This window comes from Caretta caretta, chromosome 21, assembly GCF_965140235.1.
Source record: "Caretta caretta isolate rCarCar2 chromosome 21, rCarCar1.hap1, whole genome shotgun sequence".
NCBI lineage: Eukaryota > Metazoa > Chordata > Testudines > Cheloniidae > Caretta > Caretta caretta.
In genome coordinates this window covers 2,252,796-2,274,875 of record NC_134226.1, presented here as the reverse complement: position 1 = coordinate 2,274,875, position 22,080 = coordinate 2,252,796, and the positions used below count along the sequence as shown (strand labels likewise).

Genomic DNA, 22,080 nt, shown 5'->3' with positions numbered 1-22,080 from the left:
CAAGGATTAAAAATAGATTTTCATTTTTATAAAGTGATTTCTAACCTTGTTTTCCTGCCCAGAAAGGCTGCTTTGGATGGAGCTAGGAACAATGCCATTGGCTTGTGCAATGCAACAAGAGAAACTACAATTTAATTTGTACATTTCCCAGTGTGTTGTTAATCTCCTGACTTATTGTGGGCATTTGATTTCTGCAGCTTTACTTTGTAATAAGGGGATTAGCCAGAGCCATAGGTCTCTTGTCTGACTCTCATCTGCTGGGGATTACACCTAAATTTTGTGGTTAATTAATGGGTCAGAGAGGTAAAAATGAAAATCTGAGTAGCACTGTGCCCCACATTTGGGAGAACACACATCTTTGAAGTCCAGGAATACTTGCTCATATGCTTGGTCAACGAAATGCCTATCTGAGTCCTTTAGTCTTCTGTTTGCTCAGAGCCCTTTAAATCCTTTTATCACCAGAGGTCAAAGGCACAGGGACCATGCAAGGAATGTCTACACAGCGAGGGAGCAAATGTGGCTCATGTTAGTGCTCTAAAAACAGCTGTATCAGCAGTGCTGGGAATTGTGACTCAAGCTAGAGCTTTTGCTCTGAACTCTAGGCCGGGGGCTGGGTTACGGAGCCCGAGTTCCAGCCCAAGCCACAACTTCTCAGCGCTGCCTGGGCTGAGAGGCTCAGTCCAAAATCGCCTTGTAGACATACACACCAAAGCCGTTGCATTGGTGAGAGGTAGCTGGGCCAAGAGGAGTGGGCTTCACTTTGCAACCGCCTCAACTGAATTTGATGCCTACTAGGATAGCCCATCTCGATGTGTGGGCCCACACTTGTTAAAGATGCTCTTGCAATTGCAGAAAGCAATTGCAGCAGAGGGGGATGGGTGTCAGCTCGAAGGCCTTTGGGTCAGGTTCTGACCGTTTACACTGGTGTACAGCCAGGGTCACTCTGCAGACTTCAGTGGCATGACTCTGGAGTAACACTAGTCGAACTGAGCCCAGAATCTGGTTCTCTTTTGTGCAGCCGTGACCCTGGCACACTTTGCTCAGGAGAACGGAGAGTGCCCTGCAGCCCGCCCTGGCGTCAGCAAAAGCAGCTCCCAGTGAACTCAGTGGGAGTAATGCCTGCCGGTGCCAAGATTGACTTTTGGCCTGTGTTCAGTGGCTCCCCATGGAGCCACCAGTGCCGAATGATATCCAGAGCAGGAAGGGCACCCTCTTCTACTCCACGCCTCATGCGGAGGCAGTCTCTATTGTCGATATGGACTGTAGGCTGGACTCTGCTGCCCCTCTGGGTAGCTCTCCCTGCCCATAAAGAGGCTTGTGCTCTCAGGCAGAAAGTGAATTTTTCCAGTGTAATCCAGGTCAGTGACAAAACTCCTGTTTCTCCTTCATTTCCCTTCCTCTCAGCAGCACACTGAGAAGGCCTGGCTGGCGGTTTTGCTAACGGCTGCCCTCCGGGCAGTAGTCACTCAGTCATAATATCTCCTTGCCTAGGTGATTTCTCTCTCATCATCTTCCCCCCAGAGATAAAGAATAGCTCCGTCTGCCCTCCGTTCTCTCTCCCATGTACTCGGGCTGCTGGAGTACAAGGGCTGGAGTTTTGCAGGAGGTGCAGGGCTGGCTGGGGGGAACTGGTTACCAGTTCTCTGTGCCCCTCTTCCCTGCCTGCACAATGGGGCTACTAGCACTGCCCTGCCTGCCGGGGTGTGTGAGGATAAATACATTAATGCTGAGGGGGGCCAGAAATGGACCTAAGGGAGCACAGCACCGCTAGCCTTCAAAAGGGGCTAAGCAGGAAATGTTGCTTTCTATCACCATGGTGCCAGGGTGCAGGTTAAGCTCTACAAAAGCTTTATAAATAGCTGAATGCTGTTTAAAAGGAGGCAGCAAACTTTGGCTCCCTAATTACAGCCTGTCTAGCTAACGCTCAGCTTTCTCCAAGAAATCAAGATCTGCTATTGACCGTCTTCCCATAAATACCGTTTTCCTTCTGTGCGCCTCATTTCCTTCGTCTGTCTAGCCATGGTAATAAAGGGGCTCAAGCTATCCGGCCCCTGGGGCACTGAGCAGCAGTACTCTGCATGCTAACAGAAGTGGTTGCATTGTTTAAGCCCTGAAGTGGGGCTTGGCACAGGTGGGTGGGTGCTACCCAGCGCCCTCTGTGGCAGGCTCCTTGTGGAGAGTGTGTCGGCTGATACAGTCTTCTCCTGGAAAACCCCTGTACCAATGGTTAGACTTGGATTGTTCACATCAGTAGAATCAGAGGCTAATATAATATTATTAGGTTGCCCTGCATATGAATGAAGTCAGACATCTTTATAAACGCCTGCTAACTGGAAACACAGACAAATTAGCACATGCTCCATTGCCTTTCAATACCATCCTGCCTTCCTGTCTCAGCTTCCGTACCTGAGGGAAAGCTCATCCTCCCCAGGGCAGGCTGAGGTTTTAACTCTTGTTTGGTGGGACTAGGTTCTTCCTCTGCCCCCGCCACCTTCATGTGTGCCCAGTGGTGCTAGAAGTACGGGTGCTGGGGGTGCTGGTGCACCCCCAGGCTTGAAGTAGTAATAACAGACACCAAATACGTGGTTTCCATCAGCAGCAACCCCACTATAAAAATGGTTCCCGCATCCCGGAGTGTGCATGGCCTGGAAATGTTGCACTGTTCTGACTCTTCACTCCACACGGTGCCCCAGCCCTTATTCCCTCGGTGCCGCAATGTCACTGTGCTTCTCAGTCCCTTCCATGCCTCCCCATGGCAGAGCTGGTATCCCTGGGCTCTGCTCCCCCAACCAGTTGTCACAGTTCTAGGGGAAACTGCCCCGTCCTGGGTATTCCCTTAGGTTTCAAACCTCCAGACAGCACAGTACTCAGGATGAGACCCAGGTTCCTCACTCTCCAGACCAGAGTATTTAGGGCTCCAGGGCTCCCCTGGCAATTCACTGTGCTAATCCCAGCAGGTCTGACTTTAGTTCAGCACCTGCAGTTCTGCTTTCTCCCAGGGACAATGACAGAGTTAACCAGTGACCAGCCAACTTCCAGGAAGCATGGCATGTTTATGGAGGACAAAGCCACTGCGGAGAAAACAATAGACAATCTGCCCACGTGCTCAGCTTATCAGGAGTCACTCATCATCTGCACAGGGGCTCCTGGGAGCTTGAGACACTAGTTTGTCTGTTCTCTATTCCAGAATGAGTCTCTCCTATGTCAGATCAGGCTGGCTCTTTAATACTGTTGGGGGCCTTTGTCTTCCAGGTCTCCTGAACCAGGTAGAACCAGTTCATCCTAATTCCCCACAGGGGCAAAGCTTCAAAGGACCGAGTATCTAAATGCCAGCATTAGGCATTTGCATTCATTACTCCTCTCCTGCGATTTCAGATTCCACTGTGAGCCAGGAACACAAAATACTTACCCTGCTGATGGGTACAATGGTCTGTGAACATCCCATGTGCCCATAGTCTCTGGCATGTCTCAATGTAATACCCTGTGAAGTGTCCATGTTCATACCTGTCACACCAGTGCCTCCAACACCTTTGTTTCCTAGGGGATACATTTCTGGTACTTGTAGGTTGCTACTATGGCAATGTATGGTGACCCTGGCAGTCAGTCCAGCTGGCCGCCAACTGCCAAGGAACAGGGAGGAAGCAGGGTGGGTAAGTATAGAAAGCCTTTTACCTCTAGCACGTCAGTGCAAATCCAGCCCAGTGTGGTAGTGACTTAGGGGTCACCCTTTGAGGGCTCTTCAGTAGCGTTGGAGAAATGAGCCTAGCAGCTCGCCACTCGAGTTCCCAGCGGACAGGTATCCACACTGCAGCATCACCCTCCCACCCCACCCCCCGCACTCATTTGTCTGTGCTGGCCTGTTTGCTGGGAGCACCAAGGAATGACTAGGCCAGGGACTGCGCTCCTGGGTCCCTCACCACCTGTGGAGCGAGGTGGAAACAGATGCAAGGCGGGAGGAAGCTTGCATGGGTTCTTTCTATGGGTGCATGGCGGACTTCAGTCCCCGATGATGCCACCTTTGCTCTGCTAAACCAGTGATGAGGTTTGTTCCTTCGGCTACACTGAACCCCCAAAGCTGGGATGTGTTCGACCCGCCTCCTTGCCATTGATCCCCTTTGACAAAGTTGCAGGCCCCCACTCTGCTGCAAAAGGAAAGGAAAGGACAGGTGGCTGTATAAGGCACTGGAGACGGGAGCCATTCTCATTTATAAACAATTGCACAATAATCCCACGACAAGCTCCAGATGAAACTGCTGACGACTTTGTCTCCATGCTGATGAGGGGACACATAAATAATAGCTCAAATTAGGGGCACAGCTGGTAGGCAGCAAGGCGTGCAGCAGTGCCAAATGCTACACACACACTATTTGGTTTAAGGTTTTTTCTTAAATGTTTATTCTAAACTTGAGCAAACAAAATATCAGACTTTTAGAATCAAGCTCATTTCTACCTGCTGTCTCCTCTGACATCTCTTCCCACTTTGCTAGGATCATCGCAACCCTTAAATTTGGATCTAGTCCATCCCTATTCTGCAATACATTAAATACATATTTAAGTCCCCACTCTCCCTCCCTACAAGATCTGTCCACTTGATTCAGCTAGGGATGGGGATGCACCTCCGAGCTTCTAGACTGGAGAGATTAAAGGGGATCCCGAATGGTCCAATCAAAATCAGACTAGTCATAATATGGGACACATGTTCTAGAGCAGTGGCTCTCAACGCCATGGCCTGTGGAGCAAAACAGCGTGAACCAAGTAGTAGGTGCTGGTGAGGTGGGTCCATGAGACAGCTTCTCCGGCTGGAAAGGCTGGAGAACACCTTGGCCTGGGGCATTCAGTGAGTCCCCAGGACTCCAGTGGCTGAAATCACAGATGAGATTTGACTCTGCAGGTGATGGGGAGGATAGCACTCTCCTGTTACAAGGGCCAGGGCCCAGCCAGCCTCTCTGCACACCTCTGTATCCCTTGTTAAGGCAAGGAAACCTTGAAGCCCTATGGGGAGGTGGATGGTAAAGGTTAGAAATACTGGGGAAGAGTTTTCATGACTGCACGGCCCAGTGGTGAGGGTTCTGCACTGGAATTTAGGAGATTGGGTTTAAACTACCAGCTCTGCCACTGACCTGCTGGGAAACCTTGGGAAAGTCCTTTCACCTGATGCTCTTTCCACCTGGGTTTTCCTTGTCCGTTTAGATTGTAAGCTCTGTGGAGCAGGGTTTGTCTCTCACCGTGTGTTCAGAGCCCAGCACAATGGGGCCAACAGATGCTGCTGTAATATAAATAACCACTTTGATATTAGAAAACCGGGGCAAAGGGAGGCAGGTGCAAAAGGCGACTAGCAGAAATAGAGACCCATGAAAGCCAAAGCTTTGGGAAACCCAGAGGAACAGCTGGCTATAAAACAGAGCATAGGACTGTGCCAAGCCATCAGGGCAGCCCTTAAAAATTAAACCACTGCCACTCTCAGAACTGTCCTAAGGATACTGGGGCAACAGGGGCAGAGCCCAGCATTGAATTGGCCCCACTGTGGTCAAGCTGAGCGTGTTCAATACTTGCTAAGCCCTGCGATCAGAACTCTGCGTTTCCCTGAGGACCATCTTGTGCAGCAGTTCCCAGATCAGCTGTTAATGAGGACGGAGGTCAAAGATTACAGGGGAACACGGAATCCTCCACTCACCACTTGGAAGGTGAGTAGAGAGGAAATAATTGAAGTTTTCAGATTTACTTATTTGTTCAGTAGCTTGTGCTAGGCCAACTCTCCATCTCACAGAAGAATGGCAACACTTCCAGAGCCTTCAATAGGACTAAGATTTAAGTCTCAATATGGGATTTTAAACAAGGGAAAAATTTTAGCCCATTTGTTTGTTTAAATACTTTTCAGTCCACCTGCAAAGTAGCCCTAGCTTCCAGGGCACTGAGGCTGAAACCCACCTTGGCTTGTGCTTCTCGTATCTCGTGATCTCAGAGGAAAAGGGAACATGATGTAGCAGTGAAAGAGCCAGTTTTGGTAATCTCTGGCTTCCTGCTGAGCCACTAGGATAGACACTTCACTGCAGAGAGAGAGAAAGATGTAAAATTGATTTACAGGTAACATGAGACATTGCATGGTGCTGGGATCCAGTAGCGATCCAATTAAATTCTTGTTGATGCATTTGTATTAGTGTGTAACCTCTAAGTCAATCAATTATTTAAATGCACTGGGAATCATGTCATAGAATCATAGAATCATAGAATATCAGGGTTGGAAGGGACCTCAGGAGGTCATCTAGTCCAACCCCCTGCTCACAGCAGGACCAATCCCCAATTAAATCATCCCAGCCAGGGCTTTGTCAAGCCTGACCTTAAAAACTTCTAAGGAAGGAGATTCTACCACCTCCCTAGGTAACGCATTCCAGTGTTTCACCACCCTCCTAGTGAAAAAGTTTTTCCTAATATCCAACCTAAACCTCCCCCACTGCAACTTGAGACCATTACTCCTTGTCCTGTCCTCTTCTACCACTGAGAATAGTCTAGAACCATCCTCTCTGGAACCACCTCTCAGGTAGTTGAAAGCAGCTATCAAATCCCCCCTCATTCTTCTCTTCTGCAGACTAAACAATCCCAGTTCCCTCAGCCTCTCCTCATAACTCATGTGTTCCAGACCCCTAATCATTTTTGTTGCCCTTCGCTGGACTCTCTCCAATTTATCCACATCCTTCTTGTAGTGTGGGGCCCAAAACTGGACACAGTACTCCAGATGAGGCCTCACCAATGTCGCATAGAGGGGAACGATCATGTCCCTCGATCTGCTCGCTATGCCCCTACTTATACATCCCAAAATGCCATTGGCCTTCTTGGCAACAAGGGGACACTGCTGACTTATATCCAGCTTCTTGTCCACTGTCACCCCTCTTGTTACTAAAGGGGATGAACTCATGTTCCATTAATAACAATAATAAATATTGAGGATGCTCAGTTCTAAAAATGATTCCAGGAGTTCTGAACTCTTAGCAGGAGTTGGGAGTCTGAGAAGTTGACGATGGCTCAGTAGGACTGTTCCATCACAGTGGGACAAAATCCGAGTGTTTAAAAATCTTTGCAAAGACCAAAGATAGAATATGAAGGCATTGGCAATCCATTTATAATAATGACATTTCCATTACGGAGCTATGGCATATCTGGATCATGTATAAATTATTGCACAGATCTTCAGGGCCAAGTAACAAGCTGGAATAAGTGGGAGCAGTGGAATTGCACTGGCTAAATTCAGCAGAGACAAATGCAGGTGCATAAAAGCTGGTTGAGAAGTGGAAGGAAGTGACAGAGCAGAGTGATTGCACCTGTTCTGGTATTCGGTGGATAAATGTAACTGACACAGTGGGGAGGCAGAAGGGGAAACGCTAGGAGGAGAGTCGGATGAAGCAGCCAGTCCTGATTTACCCCATTCCTTTGCTGTTCCCAGAATTGGGTCACCTGCGTGGCTCCTGCTGAAATCAATGGGGTTAGGTTACCTAGGGATGTTTTTACACTACCTACCCCAAGGCTGAACCTGGACTCACAGAACACATTGTTACACGCTCCCTGTCTGATACCATGAGTGGCACTTGTGGCTTCAAATAGCATCTGGGTCAGGGAGCCCAACACAGGTGGGCCTACAAACCCGGCTGTCCTTGCCCCTGCTTTTCTGTCACCCAGTTGCCAGTCAAGCTGTTTCATGCTGCCGCTTTGTTTAAAAGCACTAAATGAGAGGGTTTCCCTGCCGCTGGCCTGTTTAGAGCAGATTCCCAACTGGAGAATGAAGAGCAGCAACTTCTGCCCATTCATCCATTTCTGTCGTGTGGTCTGAAGTTCCTAACGTGCTCCATGAGCCTTCTCTGCATCCCCCACGCTCATTCGCTGCCCCCCAAACTAGCCTCTGCAGGCTGGGCTGCCATTCGGCGTGTGATGGGGAATGTAGGGGGGAGAATCTTTTCCGTTGTCTTCCATGTTCCTATCAGACAGTGAGGGACACTGCCATGCTTCTCACCTCTCCCTCTTCACTCTGCAAGGGGAGCAGACAGACAGCTTCTTAGGTCCTTCCACACTTCTTGTAGCAGCTCATTTCCTTTGGGGACACACCGCTGCTTGTGACTTATTTTAAATCAGCATCCGGATGGGACTTTGCTGTGTTTGTGAGAGGCTTAGTTCTAAGCAGCTTCCAGGGCAAAGCTGTGATTATTTGAGGCTGGGGCAGGGGGAGAGAGAGAGAGGGAGAGAGAAAAGAGGAAGCTTCTCTTTTGTTTTATGTACTGCTCCTCAAGACCTGGTGGAGGGTTTATTCATGGGAATCTGAGAAATGTTGATACATCAGTAGTGTTAATGCCTGGACCTTTTTTGGCATGGAACCATTAAAGATGCCCTGCACTCAAATATACTCTCTACATACTTCTGTAATACAAATAGACAATAAAAATAATAATATTAACAATAATGAATCATGCTCCGGTGGAAAATAACTATCAAATCCTTCGAATGCTGTAGTGCTAACTGAGAAGAGTACAAGTTTCCCCACCTGGAGTGGATCCTGGGTGGGAAAATTCTGATTAGAAATTTTAACACACCGGTCATTTTACAAAACAAACAGATGTCAAATTCCCAGCCCAATCAATCCCTATCCCGATCTCAGAGTAAATCTGGTAACTGAAGTCCTCTGCTATCGCTATTAGAAACTAGTTGCAAGTATCAAAATATTCTGCACTAGCCAGCAAATTACAAGTAAATGAAAAATATTTGCTAAAATACAGATTAAAAATGTCACTGGCTGCCTTATGAGATGATTCCCTGGTGCAAGCATAGGGAAAATCTGTGGTGAACAGGGCATCCTGTTGGCTGGAAAGACACTGCATTAAAGCTCAGTCAGAGGAGATGCAGACAAAGGCCAACTTAAGGAGTAAAAAGGAAATGAAGTGCAACCAAGAGCATAAACCTGAACCAGGTTGTGTGAGGTTGAAGTAGTTAGCATTGTAGAGGTTAATGCAGCCCTAAACCTTTCAGTCTTTCCTTTGAAGCTGAAAGTCAAAGGAGTCATGTTTTGCTCTCTAGTGAGTATAAATATTGTTGTAAGAAGCTGCATGCCGGCAGTAACTCCTGAACCACAAAGCTGATTTATGTCTGAGAGCAGTGAGGGACTGAATCTCTCCCCTCAACCCCTCTTGCTCTGCCTTGGCATCTCCTCCAGAAGCTTCCAGAAAGTGGAATATTTTTCTTGACTTTTTGTTTGTTTGTTTTTGGTTCATATGCAGCCAAAGGAGGAAGAATCTGAACCACAGGTTCCTGCCGTTCTTATTCAGAGTTATTATTCCTGTTGCGGTAGCACCAAGGGATCTCAGCTTATCTCTGTACAGACAGTCCCTGCCCCAGAGATCTTACAATCTAGGATTATGGAGATATGCAACAGGGAAGTACACCACCATAGGAGTGCGGAGCACGAGGTGACTGTAAATCCTGGAATGTTTGCGTGTTAGCACTCACAGGTCTCAGTGGTCACAGTGCTGTTTTAGATTTGGTCACAGGTTCATTCTCCCTTCCAAATTGACCTCGAAGGGCAGGAGAAATGCAGTCAGCTTTGGAGGTTCATTTTAGCCTCTCCTCATTCATGGTACAACACACACTTGTTACAAATGAAGAAAAGGAGTACTTGTGGCACCTTAGAGACTAACATATTTATTTGAGCATAAGCTTTCGTGAGCTACAGCTCACTTCATCGGATGCATCACAAAAGCTTATGCTCAAATAAATGTGTTAGTCTCTAAGGTGCCACAAGTCCTCCTTTTCTTTTTGCGGATACAGACTAACACAGCTGCTACTCTGAAACTTGTTACAAATAGTGTTTCCTATAAAGTTGGGATGTCTTCATCCTTTCTCCAGGATGATCTAGGGCTGGGTTCTACTGAACAAACAAATCAATGGAGCGTTGCAGGGAAGCCTTCCCACAGGAGACCCATCACCTGTGCCTTGCAAATACCACAGGGAACAATCCTCCATTCCCCCCAGGAGGATGGATTTCCCACCTCTAACTGAGCTTAGCTGAGCTCTAGCTGAGCTTTCCCACCTCTAACTTCCATGATCCCTGTGGCCACAAAAGTAATTTAACTTGCCCATGTCTCTTAGAGGGCAAGGTGCATCTCACCCTGAGCTGTGGGGTGCTGAGCAGAGAATCTTCTGGACATAAAGTAGCAATTCAATGACTAAAGATGCCCAGTCAATATTGTCCAAGAACAGGCGCAGATCTTTACCTCCATCCCCCGGCAAACTGCAAACCCAGCTCCCGAGAAAGAAAAGCAGTTACAGAGCCTCATTAACATCAGCCAACAAGAGCCTGGGCTTGCCTCTACTAGATTTGTGTGCTGTTTATGTGGAAGAGAGTGGGGTGGACTGTTGCTGTTTTTTACACCCAGTGTTCCTTCAACTATTCCACTCATTTGTCATGGGTCAGCCTGCTTTCCCCACACTGCCCCCTCTGTGCTCTGATCCAGAACAGGCTAGTCATACAAGACTGCTCAGTTCCTGAAGAGGCTGAAGGAGCCAAAACAGGCAGCATCCGAGGGGCCTTGCATGAGGCATGAATCTTCATTGAACCAACCCAGAGCCATTACAGGGCTCAGCCTGGGAGGCTGCTCTGAATGATTGAGGGCTGAATGCACGGATGAGCTCCTTGGGGGACAGTATCCTGACTAAGTGCTTCCCTACACCTGGCCCAGATGGCTAGATGTTTTTGCATAAATCTGTAGTTTCTCCTTCATGAATCACTGGTGGAATTTGCTCTCTGACTTCTGTACATAGCTGAAAAATAACAGGCAGTGTGACTAGTGTTTGCTTATTTATTCATTCGCACAGTATAACCAAGGCTCCACAGAAGGTGCAGAACTTGAGTTCAGGAGCAAACGCACGACCACCATTTCTCTATGCTGGTACTGTGTTCTCCAGTACCTCCTACCAGCTAGTCCACAGGGCAGCGCTGAAAGGGAATGGAGTGGAGTGTCTGGGTGCAGGAAAGTGGTCTCAGGATGAAAAGGTGGCTATTATAGCTTACCCCAAAGTTTCTGATCCCTGTATTAGCCTTCCAGGACCTTTACTCTGTTGTGTTTTGGGGGGCAGCTCCTGTAGCTTCATTGGTTTCCCTAAACCTCCCCCTTTTTCAGTCTTTCTGAATTTTGTTCAGAAAGGTTTTAATATTTTGGAAGAGGTCCTTGTATTACTCTGGTATCTGCAATATCTCCTCCCCGCGCCACCACCACCCCTCCAATTACTGTAGAGAACAATGAGACACTGAACAGAACAGTGATTGGTGCAAACGAGAGACGAAAAAATTGATAGAACCATGAGGGTGTATTAGAGATTGGAGGAGAGAGGAGAACTAGCTGGAACATTGTATTTTGCGTCATATGGCCTAGGTTTGTCCCAGATGATCCCAGGATCATTAAAACGCTGTTAAAAAACATACTGCTATAATATTTGTAACAAACATACGCTTAAGAGAAGAAGAGGGAGCATACTCAGAAATTCTAGTGTAGCATTTCAAATTGATCTATCCTAGATACCTCCGGGGCCCTATTACTCTAGTATCTGAGCAGTTTATTTATTCATATAACACTCCTGTGAGGTGGGGAAGTATCATTACCCCTGATTTTGGGATGGGGAAACTGAGGCACGGATAAATTAAGTGACTAGCCCTAGCTCACACAGAAAAACTCCAGCTCTCTGGAGTCCCTCTCCAGTCCACCACAAGACCATCTTTGCTCCCTCTTATAAACCGAGGAGGGAGAGATCCTGTTTTGCATGTTTTCTGTTCATAGATAGTGGGGAAAACAGTGCACAAATTATTTAAGCGGGCAGAAGATAATTAACTCTAATCAATCTGGTTTCTGCCCAGATTATAGCTCTGGAACAGCATTAATCTTACTAATTATTTAATTTTACTAACACAGTTTTCAATGAGTTCAACAATGCATTCAGTGAACCCAGCTCTGAGTAATAGATATAGTGTGATTGATTTTGAGTTGAAACACCCTTCAGTACTGCAAATTTTACCATTTTATTAATCAAATTATCACTTTTAGGGCATTTGAGCTGGAACTGCTCAGTCTCAAAGGGAAATCATTTTATTACACTAGTGGGCTATGCTGAGATTGAATTACAGAGTGTGTGATTTAGGGGACATAAAAAAAATGAAGAATTTAGACTAAATTAACAGTCTCCCGTATAAAGAGTTATTTAAGTTACTGGCTGAGCCTTTGTCTAGCTTGTTGGAGGCCCGCTTCATCTGGAGTAGTCTGCCGTCACTTAGCCAGATACCTGCCGCAGAGGAGAACAAGCAACCAACAATGTTTTCTGTCCCTACCAGCCCAGTGCAGGCACATCTGCTTGGGTGCAATTCCTCTGCCACGCCCATGGTTTATTTTATGCCATCCAGCCTGAGCCAGCCTTCGAAATACTCCCATGTGGTGATGATTTGTACTGGAGTAGCATCTAATGGTCCCAGTGGAGATGGGGGACTCGGTTGTGCTTGAAGCTGTACAAACGCACAGTAAGGGACAGGATCTGCAGAACTTACACTCTGAATAGAGAAGGGATGGGAGGAGAAGAGGCAGAGAGACTTGCCCAAGGCCTCTCAGCGGGTCAGGACTGAACCCAGGCATCGAGTCGTGGCCCAGTGCTCTATTCACTGGAGCACAGTGCCTCGCTCGCGGTATTTTTGCCACTGGCCCTAGTGTGATTGTAGCCGCCTGCGTTTTGCCTAGTGTAAGTCAAGGAGCTGGGCGGAAAAAATTCTTGCCACTGGTGAAAGTATCCAATTCCTGCAGGCTTCTGAACACGTCAGAGACGTGTCAGGCCCCCACCCCGGGCACACTCACCTGCCACCCTCCAGAAATCTGAACTCCAGCAAGGTTAAAGACAGAAGACAGTTGATTGATGGGCTCATGCTCCTGTTTGTGGGCAAAGTTTAGCTTACCCTGTAAGGGTGAAACCAGCTACTAAACCCATCGTTTGAGGGTGTTCGTAGGCTGGCCCTCTGTACAGGGCTGAACTTCACGCTTGTGCTGACTAAAAGGAATCTGTTAAAAATGCCAGTGGGTTTGTAATTTGTGGATAGACCTGACTGACTAAAAATCAAAGGCTGCTTCCCCTTCATCAGTACCTGGGTGAGGGGCCCTTTGGAAATGTTCTAGATAGGCAGGAAAGAGACCCCTGAAAGCTTCAGCTCTGGGTGAGGTGCATGAAGTCTGAATGGAGAAGAAATTGCTGATCACATGTCCCTCCCAACAGGAGCGTTCCAGCCCTGTGGGCAAACCAAGCTGTATAAATCCCGTCTGGAGGCATCAGCTGCCATCTCTGCAGACACCAAACATCTCATTCTGTTATTCTAAGGCGCCCCAGCCTGCGAGTTGCTGGAATCTGGGGAAATGAAAAGGTGAGAATGCATTATTGATTAATTACTTAGTCATCTCCAAATGGTTATTGAGCACAGCTGTGACTTTGACAAATTACTTCTCAATTTTTGTGACTGATATGCAATTTGAATCATGCCGTTTTACTAGGCTCCTATCAGAGTGTGACACGGAATATGATTCTAGTGTCTTGCATAAGACAGCGGTGTCATGTGTAGGTAATTGATGATATTTGCAAATGGTTAGCTAAAAAATAATTAAACACTGTGATATTTTCTTTGAAAGGACCATTGGATTCATTAGTTGAGCTGAAAGTGAAACATCAACTTTCTGTTATAGCCACATTTAACAAGAAAGTCTTAGGCCACTGCTCTGCAAAGACTAGTGATAGCCTGAACCTACTGACAGGTTTCAGAGAAGCAGCCGGGTTAATCTGTATTCGCAGAAAGAACAGGAGGACTTGTGGCACCTTAGAGACTAACCAATTTATTTGAGCATGAGCTTTCGTGAGCTACAGCTCACTTCATCGGCTGCATTCCTGAACCTACTGACACCAGTTTATCTCATGTTCCACTCACAAACACCTGCTGCCCTAGACCTACACAAACACACTTTTGCCTGACTGCCCTCATTCACACACACACACCGCATCTCCATGCAAACATGCACCCACATGTGCATGCTCACATCCACAGTGAAACACATACATGGGGGGGCACCCAAACCAGTTCGGGGCTCTGTCACCACTTGCCCTGTATCTTCGAGGTGCCTTGCTGCCGTGGCGCTATGGCTGAGATCCCTGAAAGCAGGGCCTCACCTACAAGCCTAAGGTCTCACCCTGGCTGCCAGCAGCCTAGTTACTCCTGGCAGGGTGACACCAACAGCCCTTCCAGTCCCAAGGCTCCCCAAATCCGTCCTCCCCGAGTTCTGAAGTACCAGACACTGGGACCATTCCCCTCTGGTTCCTCACCCTCAAAAACACAAAACCAGCCCCCCAGTTATCAGTTCACTCTGGCACCCACACAATCTGCAGACCAGGCACTAGCTGGGGATAAATATCAACAGACAAGTTATTTCGTAGAAAACCAGGGATTCCAAGGTGGAATAGCCAGGGAAAGCAAACCTAGACAAAGTGCACAAAAAATAACATAAAGCCGCACCCTCAGGGGCTACATTTCTGTATTAGATAAAATTTTCATTTCTAACACGAGTTTCCTATTGCCTGTGAACAGTTTCCCAGCATACCCCTTCGCTACGGGGGCGGGGGGAATCCAGCGTTTTCAGACAGCCTCTGGCAGGAAGCTGTCTCTCAGTTTCTGGATGGATGGATTTCATTTCACGTGGAACCTCTTCCATTTTAAAAGGGTTGGCAGATTTTTTCTTCAGACATTATAGATCTTCAAAGTGGGAAATTCCCACTTGTCTCAATGGCTTTCCATTAACTTTAATGGTCCACCATTGTCTTTTCCTGGGTTGGACAATGGAGGGGTACTTGAAGCTGGCTTTGTGTAAACACCTGGCTTGGGAGGTACCCTCCCTGCTTGATTGCTTCACCACCTGTTGGGAGGTGGTGTTGAAGTCATAGTACAGATTATAAACACAGTTTTCTATACACACAAATACACAGATACATAATCATTTTCTGTATACATATTTCATAATGACAGGTTTCAGAGTAACAGCCGTGTTAGTCTGTATTCGCAAAAAAAGGAAAGGAGGACTTGTGGCACCTTAGAGACAAACCAATTTATTTGAGCATAAGCTTTCGCGAGCTACAGCTCACTTCATCGGCTGCATACTGTGGAAAATACAGAAGATGTTTTTATACACACAAACCATGAAAAAAATAAAAGGAGTACTTGTGGCACCTTAGAGACTAACCAATTTATTTGAGCATGAGCTTTCGTGAGCTACAGCTCACATCACTACAAAAGGGGAGAGAAAACCTCTCTCCTTGGGATGCCTGGACCTTGATGTTATAACATGGAACTTGCTGAATTTCTAGGTGTGATCAGAAAGCAGGTATCAGCCTTTGAATCCTCTTGCAGATCAGGTAACATTTAGGGTCAGCAAGCGTAGAGGCATCTGCTGTGAGTGTCAGAAAGTCTAAGCTGGGAGAAGGAGCTGAAATAGAAGTTGCAACCAAGAGCCCCAAGACCTTTCATTAAATACTGTCTCACTCAGTAAATAACCATTTTTATCCCCAGCACCTCAGGAGATGAATAGCTGATCTCACACTCATAGCAAACAGCATAGGTCAAAGTACATGCTGAAGCCCATTACCTACCACTTCTTACAAAGGTTTCGGAGTAGCAGCTGTGTTAGTCTGTATCCGCAAAAAGAAAAGGAGTACTTTGTGGCACCTTAGAGACTAACAAATTTATCTGAGCATAGCTCACCTTACCTGATCGCTCTCATTACAGTGTGTATGGTAACACCCATTGTTTCATGTTCTCTGTGTATATAAAATCTCCCCACTGTATTTTCCACTGCATGCTTCCAATGAAGTGGAGCCGTAGCTCACGAAAGCTTATGCTCAAATAAATTTGTTAGTCTCTAAGATGCCACAAGTCCTCCTGTTCTTCTTTCAAAGGGGAGCTCAGGAAGTCTTTCACTTCTGATTACATGGGATGCTGAAGGAAGTTTATTCCTGCCAGAACATCCCCGTGGTGTATAGTTCCCTTTAACATACAGGGCTGCTCTGAGAAGTGACCATGCTCAGCCCTACAGAGCCAACATAACTACAGGAGTGGGAGGTGGATTCCCCTCTGTCCTGCTTTTTAACTCTGGAAGCAAATGTAAGCTGAAACTCAGACTCTCGAAGTATTCTGCATCATCCTTGTGCATGACAGGCTGCCTCTTTAAACTATTCTAGAGAGGAAGTAGGTCATAAGCCTTGAAAATGCCTGAGCATGTTTTAAATAGACCTTGGTAGCTCTCCTGGCCAGTGGTCTCTTTGGCAGAGGAGTCCTGGGAGAGTTTTCAACTGTCTAATGGCCCACTGCTAAATATTTAGGAAAATGAAACAGGGAAAAAAATCTCCCAGCCAGAAATAACTTTGCTTGTTCTTAAAAACAACGGAATCCCATGCAGGCCGGATGTGATGCAGGCTTTGCCTGAACCCTTGCTTTGGCTTCTCTTCGATTTGTCATCACATGCCAGATTCCACTGGCTGGTTCACTAATCAAACTAAGGAGTTTCCACTGGGGAGGAATGTGGGCTGCCATGGTAATAAGAGTGGATAATCACTGTGTTGTGTGTTAAGGCATCATCTTGATGGGGAGGCTCATCTGTTGTTCTTATTAAGGCAGGGGAGAGCATGTATTTTAATGCTTTGATTATTTTAAATGCCTGTTTACCCAACTCTAACATAACAGCAAACAGGACTGGTGGTGACTCCAGCCTGCTGGATCCTTGCAGTGCAGAACACCACCTTCCCAAGCAGAAGGGACTTGGGGTCTGATTTCCATTTTTGATTTCAGTGGGAGTCAGGTTCCTAAATATTTTTGAGGATTTGGGCCTCCATTTCTCCATCTCAGATTCCGAAAGCCGAGCCAGCTGCCTCAAGCTGCTGGGGAAGTTATCAGGGGCTGCAAAGGGATTGCAGAATCCTAAACTCAGCTCTTGAGAAGTAAGTAAAGGGGAAGACAAGTGATGCTAACAATATTGGGTAGCTCATCATGTACTGACTTAGTCCTACAGAGTCTCTGAGCACTTCAAATTATACTGTTACCTACTCTGCTACTTGCTACTTCGGTGAGAGAGAAAAAAGCCCTTTAAACAGCCAAAAGCACACTCCACAGTCATTCTGCACCAGCTCAGCCTGTTGTTGAACTGCTCCTTGCTGCTGTCAAGGCTCCCTGTGTAGGATTTCATGAGCCATGGCATTAACGGGTAAGCGGGGTCTCCAAGGATCACAATGGGCATTTTGACTTCCCCTACAGTGATCTTCTGGTCTGGGAAAAAAGTCCCGGCTTGCAGCTTCCTGAACAGACCAGTGTCCCAAAAGATGCGTGCGTCATGCACCTTTCCGGGCTAGCCTACGTTAATGTCAATGAAATGCCCACGGTGATCCACAAGCGCCTGGAGACCCATAGAGAAATACCCCATCCGATTAACGTACTCGGAGGCTAGAATTGGAATATGTGTGCCATCTATCGCCCCTCCACAGCTAGGGAAACTGATTTGTGCAAAGCCATCCACAATGTCATGCATGTTACCTGGAGTCTTGGTTCTTCTGAGCAGGATGCGATTAATGGCCCTGCAAACTTGCATCAACACGATTCCAACGGTCGACTTCCCCACTCCAGACTGGTTAGCGACCAATCGGTAGCTGTCTGGAGTTGCCAGCTTCCAGATTCCAATAGCCACCCGCTTCTCCACTGTCAAGGCAGCTCTCAATCTCGTGTCCTTGCGCCGCAGGGTGGGGGCGAGCTCGGCACACAGTCCCATGACAGTGGCTTTTCTCATCCGAAAGTTCTGCAGCTGCTGCTCGTCATCCCAGACTTGCACGACGATGTGATCCCACCACTCAGTGCTTGTTTCCCGAGTCCGGAAGCGGCGTTCCACGGTGGTGAGCAGGTCCATGAATGCCACAGGCAAACTCATGTCATATGCATTTCTCAAGTCGGTATCGTCGGAGCCCTCGCTGTCACTTTGGATCATAAGGAATAACTCAACTGCCAAACGTGACGTGCCGGCGAGACTCATCAGCGTACTCCTCAGCACTTAGGGATTCATTCCCGCAGAGTGCGCAGTACAAAAAACGTTGAAAGATGGAGCCAAACGTGGACGGAAGCAAAGGGATTGCTGGGATGCGAACCAATGTCTCACGGGGTGTTGGGACAGGACCCAGAATGCCCCGCCCCTCCCACCCCTTTCCCACAAGCCACAGCGCCAGCCTGAGAAGAGGTGCTCTGGGGGAGGGCTGCCCGTAATGCACCGCTCCCAATGCCGCTGCAAGTGCTGCAAATGTGGCCATGCCGGTGCGCTTGTTCCTGTCTGTGTGGACAGACTGCAGCGCTTTCCCTACTGCGCTCTCTGAAGGCGGGTTTAACTCAAAGCGCTCGGCATCTGCAAGTGTAGCCAGGCCCTTAGTTAAACTGTCCTGACTCGCTGGCTCTGTAGCAGTAAGTCTAATTATTTTTAACCCTTCAGCTCACACTTACCATCCAGTGTGGTGCCATTCGTACTCAGACGGGGCTGACAAGCCCTGGGTGCTGCTTTAGGACATATGAAGTATTGTGCCCAGTGTGTGTGTGTGAGAGAGAGAGAGATTCCTGAGGCCAGCTCTCCCTGGCTCTTTGAGGGCTTCCTTTTCCTCAGGACAGTTTCATCAGAAAGGAATCAAATGAGGGGCCAGGGAGGGAAGCTAAGTGATTTAGAGGGCACAGAAGAGTGCCAGACTTGTCAGGGCTCCAGACGAAATAAATACGAAGAAGAGTGAAAACTGCAGTCTGTTCTGCAAAGATAGGCTCCATCTGCAGTGCCATTATATCACTGAGTGCGGGGCGGGGGATCAGATCGGGCTGCAGCCAGAATGGATAAAACAGACGCTCCCCTCTGTTAGGATGTTCAGGGTGTACAAACATTATATTTACTTCAATGTCTAACCTGGCTGTTATTCACTCTTCAGGGTTTAAATTCAGGACCTTTCCATCAATTTAACCACTTGGGCTATAATAACAAAGGCTGAAAGAAACCTGAGTTTCCATAGGATCATGACCATTAGAGATGGGAAGAGCCCATAGGGCTCATGCCCTGGTCTGTGGGGTGCTGGGCGCCCTCATCTCCCAATGCTTTGCAGAGTTGGGGTGACATTCCATTCGTATCAAACTAGTACTGCATTGGGTGTGAGCAACACAGGATCCTCCCGTCTCCAAACCGCCAGCCAGGGTATTCCCCTCAGCCCTGGTCACTGTCACGGCAGGGAAGAGCACTAGGGATAGTGGAAGCAATATGTGCCTGATCCAGCGGTGCACAGACAATCCAGGACATTTTTGGAGAGTGTTGGGAACAACTTCCTGGTGCAAGCGCTGGAGGAACCGACTAGGGGCTGTGCTTCTCTTGACCTGCAGCTCACAAACCGGGAAGAATTGGTAGGGGATGTAGAAGTGGGTGGCAATCTGGGCAGCAGTGACCATGAGATGGTCGAGTTCAGGATCCTGACACAAGGAAGAAAGGAGAGGAGCAGAATATGGACCCTGGACTTCAGAAAAGCAGACTTTGATGCCCTCAGGGAACTAAAAAAGGCAGGATGCCCTGGGAGAATAACATGAGGGGGAAAGGAGTCCAGGAGAGCTGGCTGTATTTTAAAGAAGCCTTATTGAGGGCGCAGAAACAAACCATCCCGATGTTCGGAAAGAATAGCAAATATGGCAGGCGACCAGCTTGGCTTAACAGAGAAATCTTCGGTGGGCTTAAACACAAAAAGGAAGCTTACAAGAAGTGGAAACTTGGACAGATGACTAGGGAGGAGTATAAAAATATTGCTCAAGCATTCAGGGATGTAATCAGGAAGGCCAAAGCACAATTGGCGTTTCAGCTAGCAAGGGATGTGAAGGGTTTCTACAGATACATTAGCAACAAGAAGAAGGTCAGGGGAAGTGTGGGACCCTTACAGAATGCGGGAGGCAACCTAGTGACAGATGATGTGGGAAAAGCTGAAGTGCTCAATGCTTTTTTTGCCTCAGTGTTCACAGACAAGGTCAGCTTCCAGACTGCTGCCTTGGCAGTATGGGGAGGAGGTGAGCAGCCTTGAGTGGTGAAAGAACAGATTAAGGACTATTTAGAAAAGCTGGACATGCATAAGTCCATGGGGCCAGATGTGCTGCATCCGAGGGTGCTGAGGGAGTTGGGTGATGTGGTTGCAGAGCCATTGGCCATTATCTTTGAAAACTCGTGGCGATTGGGGGAGGTCCTGGATAATTAGAAAAAGACAAATATAGTGCCCATCTTTAAAAAAGTGAAGAAGGAGAATCCAGGGAACTACAGACTGGTCAGCCTCACCTCAGTCTCTGGAAAAATCATGGAACAGGTCCTCAAGGAATCCATTTTGAATCACTTGGAGGAGAGGAAAGTGATCAGGAACAGTCAACATGGATTCACCAAGAGCAAGTCATGCCTGACTAACCTAATTGCCTTCTATGATGAGATAACTGGCTCTGTGGATATGGGGAAAGTGGTGGATGTGATAGACCTTGACTTTAGCAAAGCTTTTGTTACGGTCTCCCACAGTATTCTTGCCAGCAAGTTAACGAAGTATGGATTGGATGAATGCACTATAAGGTGGATAGAAAGCTGGCTAGATTGTCAGGCTCAATGGGTAGTGACCAACAGCTCGATGTCTAGTTGGCAGCCGGTATCAAGCAGAGTGCCCTAAGGGTCTGTCCTGGGTCCGGTTTTGTTCAACATCTTTATTAATGATCTGGAGGATGGTGTGGATTGCACCCTCAGCAAGTTTGCAGATGACACTAAACTGGGAGGAGAGGTAGATACGCTGGAGGGTAGAGATAGGGTCCAGAGTGACCTAGACAAGTTAGAGGATTGGGCCAAAAGAAATCTGATGAGATTCAACAAGGACAAGTGCAGAGTCCTGCACTTAAGACAGAAGAATCCCAGGCACCGCGACAGGCTGAGGACCGACTGGCTAAGCGGCAGTTCTGCAGAAAAGGACCTGGGGATTACAGTGGACAAGAAGTTGGATATGAGTCAGCAGTGTGCCCTTGTTGCCAAGAAGGCTCACAGCATACTGGGCTGCATTAGAAGGAGCATTGCCAGCAGATTGAGGGAAGTAATTATTCCCCTCTATTCAGCACTGGTGAAGCCACATCTGGAGTATTGTGTCCAGTTTTGGGCCCCCCGCTACACGAAGGATGTGGACAAATTGGAAAGAATCTAGCAAAGGGCAACAAAAATTATTAGGGGGCTAGGGCACATGATTTATGAGAAGAGGCTGAGAGAACTGGGATTATTTAGTCTGCAGAAGAGAAGAGTGAGGTGGGATTTGATAGCAGCCTTCAACTACTTGAAGGGGGGTTCCAAAGAGGATGGAGCTCAGCTGTTCTCAGTGGTGACAGATGACAGAACAAGAAGCAATGGTCTCAAGTTGAAGTGGGGGAGGTCTAGATTGGATATTAGGAAACACTATTTCACTAGGAGGGTGGTGAAGCACTGGAATGGGTTACCTAGGGAGGTGGAGGAATCTCCTTCTTTAGAGGTTTTTAAGACCCAGCTTGACAAAGTCCTGGCTGGGATGATTTAGTTGGTGTTGGTCCTGCTTTGAGCAGGGGGTTGGACTAGATGACCTCCTGAGGTCCCTTCCAACCCTGGTATTCTATGATTCTATGATCCTGCATCCATCAATGCCGAATGCAAACCTGCACCTGCCCTTTGAAGCTGTGGTGAACCTTCTGGGTGAAATTGTGAACCCACTGAAATCAAAGGGAGTTTTGCCATTGAGTTCAGTGCAGCCAGGATCTCACCCCCTGTGCCTGTGGCCCTCTCCGGAGCAGTACTCTGAATCTCTGCATGTTGAGGCTTCATGCCCCATGCATCTGTGATGAAGTCTTGTTCTTCAACTCACCCTTCCCTGCCACTAGGCACTAGACACAGGAACCAAACTGCAGTTTCAAAAAGGAAACACTCTTACAATCCTTTGCAGGACATCGAAAGATGA

General features: G+C 47.6%; 1 protein-coding gene across 3 annotated transcripts in view; it reads left to right on the top strand.

Annotated features, from left to right (window-relative positions):
- TAFA3 (TAFA chemokine like family member 3) overlaps positions 1-13,426 on the top strand; it is a 107,304-nt gene extending 93,878 nt beyond the window's left edge. For all 3 annotated transcript variants that reach the window (XM_075121852.1, XM_075121850.1, XM_075121851.1), the window contains one exon: positions 13,282-13,426. In XM_075121852.1, the coding sequence (XP_074977953.1) occupies positions 13,282-13,422 (141 nt within the window). In that variant the 3' untranslated portion in view covers positions 13,423-13,426. The remainder of the gene's footprint in view (positions 1-13,281) is intronic.
- The last annotated feature ends 8,654 nt before the right edge of the window (positions 13,427-22,080 follow it).